The sequence below is a fragment of the Mus pahari genome, chromosome 19 (genome assembly GCF_900095145.1).
Source record: "Mus pahari chromosome 19, PAHARI_EIJ_v1.1, whole genome shotgun sequence".
Lineage (NCBI taxonomy): Eukaryota > Metazoa > Chordata > Mammalia > Rodentia > Muridae > Mus > Mus pahari.
The window spans coordinates 9,688,757-9,699,589 of NC_034608.1; the positions used below are offsets into that span (position 1 = coordinate 9,688,757).

The 10,833-nt window shown below is 42.9% G+C and overlaps 1 protein-coding gene across 1 annotated transcript in view; it reads left to right on the top strand.

Moving 5' to 3' along the window:
• The first annotated feature begins 8,292 nt into the window (after positions 1-8,292).
• Positions 8,293-10,833, top strand: part of Znf8 (zinc finger protein 8) — an 11,908-nt gene continuing 9,367 nt past the window's right edge. The window contains exon 1 of the mRNA XM_021219090.2: positions 8,293-8,443. Coding sequence (XP_021074749.1) covers positions 8,378-8,443 — 66 coding nt within the window. The 5' untranslated portion in view covers positions 8,293-8,377. The remainder of the gene's footprint in view (positions 8,444-10,833) is intronic.

Sequence of the window (10,833 nt, forward strand, 5' to 3'; positions counted from 1 at the left end):
TTAAGTATTTGATGGTGTCAGTACGAAATAACTTTACCCTGTGGATTGTAAAGGATTCTAGTATATGATCACTATCCCATAATTTGGAAAATTCCTTCAAACGTTTGCTAGTATAAGCACTATCCGTTTTCTGTGGTAAGATGAGTTCTAGAAAGAAAACAGAGCATAATAAATGACTAATAACACCCAAGATGGTTTTAGCTCTGTTAACAGAAGCAACAATCATATTAGAAAAAGTATTAACCATTACATGAACATATTTGAAATGTCCAAATTCTGACTGCTAGATTTTTTTCTTTTTTCAATTTTTATTAGGTATTTACTTCACTTACATTTCAAATGCTATCCCCAAAGTCCCCTATACCCTCCACCCCTTGCTCCCCTACCCACCCACCCCCCCTTCTTGGCCCTGGTATTCCCCTGTACTAGGGCATATAAAGTTTGCAAGACCAAGGGGCCTCTCTTTCCAATGATGGCTGACTAGGCCATCTTCTGCTACATATGCAGCTAGAGACACAAGCTCTGGGGGTGTTGGTTAGTTCATATTGTTGTTCCACTTATAGGGTTGCAGACCCCTTCAGCTCCTTGGGTACTTTCTCTAGCTCCTCTACTGGGGGCCCTGTGTTCCATCTGATAGCTGACTGTGAGCATCCACTTCTGTGTTTGCCAGGCACTGGCATAGCCTCACAAGAGACAGCTATATCAGGGTCCTTTCAGCAAAATCTTGCTGATGTATGCAATAGTGTCTGCGTTTGGTGGCTGATTGTGGGATGGACCCCTGGGTGGGGCAGGTTTTGGATGGTCCATCCTTTCGTCTCAGCTCCAAACTTTGTCTCTGTAACCCCTTCCATGGGAGTTTTGTTCCCAATTCTAAGAAGTGGTGAGGTGTCCACATTTTGGTCTTCGTTCTTCTTGAGTTTCATGTGTTTTACAAATTGTATCTTGGGTATTTATTCTAGGTTTCTGATTTTAACACTCGAGAATTAATTCCACCAGTAGAGGGCACTAGTGTGAAGGAACAAGAGGTGAGGTTTATGAGATTTTTGAGCGGCCTGGAAAGAAGGTTTTGGTGATGAGAAGACAAGCGCAGCAACTAGAGCATTGGTGGATGTTAAGGGACCTGCCAAGTAAGAATGAACATACTGAGTTATGAAAACTTGAGGTCATTGTCTTACAGACACCTTAAGCAAGAGAAATCATTATGAAATAGCATTAGTAGTGGGGTTGGGTTTAAGTCTTGCAGTTTCTAAAACAACAACAGCTTGAGTACAATATGCAGAACCAGTTAAAATATTCAGTGGCTGAGAAACAGCTAATAAAACATGATCGTTAGCTGGGCAGTGGTAGTGCATGCCCATAATCCTAGTGCTCAGCAGGCAGAGGCAAGGGGATCTCTGAGTTCCAGGACAGCCTGATCTGCAGAGTGAGACCCAGGACAGCCAGGGCTACACAGAGAAACCCTGTCTCAAAAAAAAATCTGGGGCTGGTGAGATGGCTCAGCGGGTAAGAGCATCCGACTGCTCTTCCAAAGGTGCAGAATTCAAATCCCAGCAACCACATGGTGGCTCACAACCATCCTTAACGAGATCTGACTCCCTCTTCTGGGGTGTCTGAGGACAGCTACAGTGTACTTACATATAATAAATAAATAAATCTTTAAAAAAAAATCTGGCTGAATGTGCTGGAAAGATGATTCAACGGTTAAGAGCACTGACAGTTCTCCCAAGAACACATGGTAGCTTACAACCATCTGTAATGGACATCTGATGCTGTCTTCTACTGTGTCTGAAGACAGTGACAGTGTACCCACATATATGAAATAATTGTGGCTGGAGTGAGCAAGGCCGAAAAAATTAAAGAAAAAAATCTGGCTGACTACAGTGAGTTGAGATTGTTGAACTATACAACCAGAGGTGAGTACAATCTTTTTGGTGGAGGATATTAAATTTATATATAAAACATAAACTTCTTGTCCTTTTTTGAAGAGACATCTGTAAAAGCATAGAAAGCGGTCTCTATGGGATTTTTAGATATAATTTTAGGCAATACCTATGGGGTATTTTAAAGTATCTTTAAAATACCTTAAAAGGAGATTTTTAGGATAATTATTATCTATAGATCCCAAGTAACATGCTAATGTTACCTGCCAATTATTATTGTCATGGAACAAATAACCAACCTGCATTTTATTTAATGGCACAACCATTTCTGTAGTTTCTTTATCAGTAAGTGGTTTAAGATATGCCCTGCCCATCATTATCAAATCTATAGTTTCTTGTAAATAAGGAGTTATGGATTAGTGCAGCGAATTATGACATTATAAATTTCTATAACACCATTACCCTATTGATATATAATTCCTGTAAATGATGAGGAGGAAAGATAAACAATTGATGAAGGAGTAGGAAATTAATTCTATGAGCTACCACTTTAGCAGAAGAATTATTTAATATACCAATAACTTTCTCTGTTTCAAGTTTTTTTATGGAGTTTAACCAAGTATCTTACTTAGGTTTTACTGCTGTGAACAGACACCAGGATCAAGGCAACTCTGATAAGAACATTTAATTGGGGCTGGACTACAGGTTCAGAGGTTCAGTCCACAATCATCATGGCAGGAAACATGATAGTACCCACAGAGGCATGGTGCAGGAGGAACTGAGAGTTCAGCGTCTTGTTCCGTAGGTAAACAGGAGAAGACTGGCTTCCAGGCAGCTAGGATGCGGGTCTTAAAGCCCATGCCCACAGTGGCACACCTGCTCCAATAAGGTTAGACTTCCTAATAGTGACACTCCTTGAGCCAAGCATATTCAAATCATCACATCAAGAGTCTCCAGAGGGGCTGGAGAGATGGCTCAGCTGTTAAGAGCACTGACTGCTCTTCCAAAGGTCCTGAGTTCAAATCCCAGAAACCACATGGTGGCTCACAACCATCCATAATAAGGTCTGATGCCCTCTTCTGGTGTGTCTGGAGACATCTACTGAGTACTTAGATATAATAATAAATAAATCTTAAAAAAAAAAAAAAAAAGAATGTACCTAATTTAACATAGCCCTAAGTTCTTTTTTCTAAATAGCTGGAGGTACATTGTTTGTGAAATTTTAAGATGATAGCAAATTTATTGTTAAGTTTTTTAATATATCCTAAATAATTATTAGGTAATTTTTGCTTGTTTGTTTGTTTTGTTTTGTTTTTCAAGACAGGGTTTCTGTCATGGAACTCAGTGTGTATATCAGACTGGCCTTGAACTCACAGAGATCTGCCTACCTCTGGGTCCCAAGTGTTGGGATCAAAGTTGTGACACCACGGCCCAACAAGGTGATTGTTTTTGTATTTTACCTGCAGTTGTGTTTAAATTTTGCTCTTTTAGTTTGCTTACCTTGAAAGCTAGGCACTGATTTAAGTATTCACTAGATAAGTGAAAGGGGAGAATATCATCCACATAATGAATGACCAATACTTTGGGAAATTAAATCAGCACCAGCTTAAATGCTTTGTATACATAATATTGACATATAGTGGGGTTATTTTTCATTCTTTGTAGTAAAACTTTCCATTGATTTTGTGTTAATGGCTGCTGATTGTTTAAAGTAGGAACAAAGGATGCAAAATGTTCCTTATCCTCAGGAAGTAAAGGAATAGTGAAAAAGTCTTTTAAGTCAAGTATAATAATGTAACGTCCTTGAGGAATCATAGGGCCACCATTGTTTTCATAGTAGCATTTATGACCTCAGATCATTCAACAGCTAAATTTTATCCTTTGTCCTTTTATGAATTACAAAAATAGTGGAGCTCCAGGGAAACTAGTGAAAGGTTCTATATGTCCTAGTTACAGTTGCTCCTGTACTAGAGGTTTGGTCTATTTTAATTTGTCGTCATGAAGGAGCCATTGATCAATTCATAGTAGGTCATCAGAGATCCACTCTAGTTATAAAGGGTGTTTGGATGGCCCTTGATCAATGACCCCAGTTAGGGGGGTTATATTTTCTTACATTATAATAGCAGTAAGTTAGTAAGTTAGTAGTTAGTAGTGCTTGCATTTTTTTGTAATAATATAGCTCTTCACCACAAGTTATATAAAAGTCCTGAAAAAAGCCAGGCATGGTGGCGCACACCTTTAATCCCAGCACTCAGGAGGCAGAGGCAGGCGGATTTCTGAGTTTGAGGCCAGCCTGATCTACAAAGTGAGTTCCTACAAAGGACAGCCAGGGCTATACAGAGAAACCCTGTCACAGAAGAAAAAAACAAGTCCTAAAAAAAATACTGCACAGTTCGAGAAAAATCTTTAAGCCTACAAAATCTTGCAGTGGTGGGCCATTAGACATTGGCCAGTGTGGGGGCCATTCCACTTGATGGCTGTGGTGGTTTGAATATGCTTATCCCATGGGAAGTGGGACTATTAGGAGGTGGTCTTGTTGGAGGAAGTGTGTCACAGTGTAGGTGGGCTTTGAGGACCTTTAGTGCTCAAGTTCCTCCCAGTGCAAAAGAGACATTATCTCCTGGTTGCAGTTGGATCAAAATGTAGAACTCTCAGCTCCTGTCTACCTAGACGCTGTCATGCTTCCTGCCGTGATGATAATGGACTGAACCTCTGAACCTGTAAGCCAGCCCCAATTAAATGTTGTCCTTTGTAAGAGTTGCCTTGGTCAGGTGTCTCTTCACAGCAATGCAAGCCACACTAGGACAATGATAATAACTGAATGATCTGCCTTAGTATCTAGAATGACTGTAAAGTGGTGGTTCTCGACCTTCCTAATATTACAGCCCTTTAATACAGTTCCTCATTTTGTAGTGACCCCCAACTGGAAAATCTTTTCATTGCTACTTCATAACTGTAATTTTGCTACTGTTGTGAATTATCATGTGTGTGTGTGTGTGTGTGTGTGTGTGTGTGTGTGTGTTATGTGCAGGCTATCTGACCCCAAAGGAATTGTGACCCATGGTTTGAGAACCACTGTTCTAAAACTAAAGGAACAGTTTTCAGCTCAACGTGGAATGTCCATCTTCTGATAACAATCTTATCTATAAAATTAAGAAATGCATCCCCACTGCATTAGATCCTGCTGATCCTCCTGAATGACTAGATATTGATTTTGAGCCTGGTTATCTGGGTCAGTTTCTCCCTCATTTCTAGGGTTGGGTGTTGCTCCCTTGGGAATTTAAAGACTTACTATCCTTGTCAGATTTGTATCAACGTTCCTTAGCCTAATGTTTTCCTTTTTTTTTTTTTTTTTTACATCATAGACAAAGGTAAGAGGCAGGATTACCAAAGTGTTTTTGTATTCATTTTTCAAATGTCTTTTATTTCCAAATTCAAAGTAAGACCCTTTTTGAATAGCTTCTACAGTGGCTGCTGCAACATGAGAGAAACTGCCAATAGCTTGAGTGGCTGTTAGCCAATTTCTAACAATCACCATGTTTTACTGGTGCTGTGGCAACTCTACATTGGTGGCTCCATCAAGCCTAACCTGCCTGATGAGGATTATCACCATTGAAGTTTTCACCAAATTGTGCTGTGCTTAAATATGCCTAAAATAAACTATGTGGGGTCAGATTTCCAAAGTTTGAACCAACACTAGCTACTTAGTCCTGTTGTACCTGAGCTACCCTTTTGCCTCCTGTGGCTCATTGCTTTGCTGGTTCTGGTGGCTGCAAGGATTCTGGCAGGTCCCAGTGTCATACTTCCTCCAGCATGGTTGCACCCCAAAGAGCATCATCACCAACTGTACTAATGCCTGAGACTATAGTGAAATATCTCATTCAAACCCACCGTACTGCTTGATACTGAGACATGTGAGCATAGGAGATAGTTTAGTACACTGAGACCCCCATCCCCTATTTGATTTGAGATTATGTACACACAGTCCTCTTGCAGTAACACACTTGGGAGCCTTCAGTTTCACATACTATACACACATACCTCTCCAAACAATGCCCCTAGTAACCTCAGAACCTCTACCTACAACAGGCTACCCATACTTCCGTCTCTGAACAGTAGTATAAGTTTTCCTGTCCTTGGCAACGTTCAGATTAGACAGTTTCAGTTCAAGAATACCCTCAACATTGTCTGTGTATGAAGAATGGAAAAGCTGTTCTGGCCTGAACTAGTTTTGGATGCATGTTACTTTTAGGGAGAGCCTCTTATTTACCACCTTATGCTGACACATAGTCGGGCACATTTATGTTTAAAATCAGATGCATTATAAAAAGGGCATGCACAGTAGACAAAACGAATATATGACTTACTCTATCAATCAGAGTAGAGGACCACCCAAACTACATATCTAGTAATCAGCACCCCCTTCTCTTGAGCCCTATAAAAGGAAGCCCTGAGCAATAATCTGGACACTGAGAATCTTCACTCCCATAACTCATTGTCAATCTTTAATAGCGTACCTACATAATCTGTAATATCACTTTTCTCTAAATAACATTATCTTACTTTATTTTTTCTGTAAGCTCTTAATTTCAATTCTTTGGGAAAAGAGGCCAAGAACCTAGAAATACCCAGCCCAGACCCAGAGCACCAGTTATGACACTACTGTCATTGTCAGACCCTTTTGTGCAGAGACTGGTGGGGAAGATGCCAGCAGAGAACAATGGAAACGACTAGGCTGAGAGGAGGGAGAGACAGAGACGGGAGGATGAGAATGAAAGGGCCTGCTGTTTGCCTGGACTGCAGCTCTGTAATAGAGCAGCACTTACCGCTCCTGCATAAAGACCTAGGTTCAATATCCAGTACTGGGGAGTGGGGGTAGTGGAGGAAGGGCAGAGCCTGCTGTTCTACACCTGATAGTCTCTGTCTCTTTAAGGGTATAGTGTATTCTATTACATCATCAACCTAGTGAGAACTAGCAAGCACCCATTGTCTCTGTCTCTCTCTCTCTCTCTCTCTCTCTCTCTCTCTCTCTCTCTCTCTCTCTCTCTCTCTCCCTCTCCCTCTCTATTTATTTATTTATTTATTTATTTATCTCTTTCCTTCTTTCTTTCTCTTCTCAAGGCAGGGTTTTGTGGCCCTGGCTGTCCTGGAACTCACTCTGGACACCAGACTGGACAGGAATCAGACATCTGCCTGCCTAGTCCTCCCCAGTGTTAGGGGTAAAGGCATATACCACCACCACCACCCAGCTAGTACCCATTTTCTTTTCTTACCTTTTTTTTTTTCTGTTTGTTTTTGTTGGTTGGGTGGGTGTTTTTGTTTTGTTTTGCCTGTTTGTTTGTTTGAGTTTAGGGTCTCTCTACGAAGCTCTAGTTACCTGGAACTCACTGTGTAGACCAGGCTGGCCTTGAACTCAGAGATCCACCTTCCTCTTAAAGGCATGAACCACCATGCCTAGCCCATTTTCTTTTCTAGTTATGCCTAGTTCTTAGTTTGTTTAAAAAACAAAAATCAGGGGGCTGGTGAGATGGCTCAGCGGGTAAGAACACTGACTGCCCTTCCAAAGGTCCTGAGTTCAAATCCCAGCAACCACATGGTGGCTCACAACCATCCGTAAGGAGATCTGACTTCCTCTTCTGGAGTGTCTGAAGACAGCTACAGTGTACTTACATATAATAAATAAATAAATCTTTAAAAAATAAAATAAAAAATGTGTATGGTGTGTGTGAGAGGGAGGGTGATATGTTTTTTGTCTTTTCTCCTCCATCTCCCAAACCCGCCCCTCAATCCCTCAGAGTGTAGCCTTGAACATGCTGTGTCGTAGAGCATGACCCTGAACTCATTGCCTCCATCTTTTAAATGCTAGGAATAAGGGTGTAGCTTTAAATGGTTTTTCTGGGAAATCTTCCAAACATTAGTCCTTCAAGCCTATTACATAAAGAAAGCTCTTAAATGTCTACATAATTTTGTCTCGGTTAAGTCTCAGATGTAAACAGAGTACACAGCGTAAGAGGAAAAGCCCTGACTCTCTTGTGCATTTAATTCCAGCAGCAGGTCAGATTGACCAACTCTAACACCAAGACCTTGCTGATGCACGTTCACCTCACTGTGCAGATGCATATATGCCTTGAACTCAGTCGTCAGGGCGGGAGGATGATTTTCCAGGGAACTCGGAGCCCAAGTGATACCCGTACCCGCAGGTAACGGAATGAAAGCTGACCTCTGCTAGTACCCAGACCTGATCCAAGACCTGTGAGGGGTTTGCACTCCCTTAGACCAGAGGCCAGGCCTTCCCCGATTGGTCAACGTTGGGCTGGCGATAGCTTCCATTGGTTCAGTGCTGCGTCTCGGCGCGTGGCCTTCTGGGAATTGTAGTCTCGGTGTCCCTGGCGCTGCCGCCATTGTCCAGCGGGAGGCCGGTCGGGTGGTCCCCAGGACGAGGCTGAATTTAAAATTAGGGTGTCCTTGGACGTCTGTGGCTGACCTGCTGGCCTAGAATGGACCAGCAGGACAAAGCAGCAACAGTGGCAATGGCCTCGCGGCCTCAAGCAACACCACTTCAGGTAACAAAAAGGACGGATTGGACTCCGAGTCCCGCTGTCCCCCCACAGACTGACCTGTAACCCGCGGCGCTTTTTCCACAAGGGAAACAAGCGCTGTGGCTCAGCCTCCGAGCCTGGGTCCGAATCTAGTTCCCTCTGTGTGCATGCTTCAGCCTCCTGTCTCCGTGCCATGAGGTGGAGGGGGAGAAGAATGGTCATTTCCCTGAGGACAGACAAGCCCTGCTCAGGGGTTCGACCCCGCTCTGGCCAACGCCCTCCCATTCATCCCGAAAGACGGTTCTCGGGGATGACAGGTGACTGGCTAGCGTTACAGAGCAACCACATTACGGGTACGGTCCTCAAGACACGTCCTAAGGCGCAGAATCAACAGACTTTTTTGATTGTTTGTTTGTTTGTTTTTGTTTTTGTTTTTTCGAGACAGGGTTTCTCTGTATAACCCTGGCTGTCCTGGAACTCACTTTGTAGACCAGGCTGGCCTCGAACTCAGAAATCCGCCTGCCTCTGCCTTCCGAGTGCTGGGATTAAAGGCACGCGCCACCACGCCCGGCATCAACAGACTTTTAAGGGAACCTCCGCACCATGACCCCTATTTTGCAAGTAAGGCATATAACTTAGTGGGGCAGAGGTACCAAGTTAGGAAAACAAAAGTAACTACTAAGGGTCACGCCCTTCGGGGCCTTGGGAAAACTGTGGTAGATGTGGCCATCAGTGTTTGTCAAGCTCCTGGTCATCAAAGTTATGCACTTATAGACAAATTGCTTATTCTGTTCACCGTAGTTCACCCAGCAGAAGTCAAGACCAATTCATACATAAGTTCTGCAACTTTGAAATTGTGTTCTGGGGGGTCAGGAGGTGGGTATTTTGGCTTGCTTGGGGGAAATTTGCGTTATTTACATTTGGTGTGAAAAGTGAGCTTATGATAGTTTTAGATTGCATATAATCAGATTCATATTATCTCAGAAATGTGACCAGAGTGTAGAACTGAGAACTGAGGCCTATCAACAGCTCTATGAGTGAGCCATAGTGAAGGTGGATTCGCCAGCCCCAGTCAAGTCTCAGGTAACAATCATGAGGCTGACAGTTTGTCAAGCAATGAGATGGGCAGGAGAAGAAGTGTATTTAATCTGTTGTCATGTTTCAAATAATACACACAAAATGTAGTGAGACCTGAAATAAGCACTACTTCATGGTTTCTGATGGGGTAGGAATCCAAGAGTGATTTAGTTTATGGATTGACCCTAGGCTCTTAAAGTTATATTCAAAATGACAGTCCAACAGTTATTACTTGAGACTTGTCAGAGCCTAGAAGACCCACTGTCAAGATAATTCATTCACATGCCGTTGGCGGAACTCAGTGTTTCTCCATGTAGGCCTTGCTATGGAAGCACGTAGGTCGTCTCACTGTGTAATGTGAAGTTTCTTATAGAGTGGTGTGATCCAGAAGATGGCAAGGTAGAAGCTGGGTTGTCACCTGTGATCTCAGCTCAGACTTTATGCTGTCATTTCCACAGTATCCTATCAGTTACAGAAGTCAGCATGGTTGCATGCAGATTGGGGGGGGGAGTATTACTGAGGGACTATTTTCGAGGCTAGCCTCCACAGGAGCAAGGACCAAATAAGGAGACCCTAGAGGTCTAGTACATTAGTTTCTTGTGGTTGCTGTAGCAAGTCACTACAAACTGTGTGGCAAAAGACAATGTACATTGTAAGCCAAGAGTGGTGTCGCATGCATATAATCCAGCAACATGAGTGACTGAGGCAGGAAGATGATAAATTCAAAGCCGGGCTGGACCCTGTCTCAGAAATTTTTTTAAAAAAAAGAGGCGGGGGGGGGACGGGAGGGGAAGGGACACAGTCTATCGATAAGTCAGAAATGAGCACCACTAAACTAAGCAGAGCCACACTTCCACCAAGTTCTAGGGGAGGTTCTTCACTTTTCCAACTATAAGAGCTGTAGCCCCGGCACTCCTTGCCTTGTGGCCTTTTGTCTAGCCTCAGAGCAGCAATGTAGCATCTCGCTTAGGTGATCACGTTACTTTCCAACTTCTCAAGTCTCACGCTTATCTCCTAAATGTGTGGTTGCATTTAGAAGCCACCCAGATGACACAGGACATGTGCCTGTTTTGTTGTCTTTATCATATCGGCAAAGTCTATGTTACTACTGTAATATTCATAAGTTTCAGGAACAAGTACCTGGATATCTTTGGGGGAGTGGTCAGCCTTTATTGAAAAGTAACAAGGAAGCTGGGCATGGTGGCGCCGCATGCCTTTAATCCCAGCACTCAGGAGGCAGAGGCAGGCGGATTTCTGAGTTGGAGGCCAGCCTGGTCTACAAAGTGAGTTCCTGGACAGCCAGGGCTATACAGAGAAACCCTCTCTCAAAAAACCAA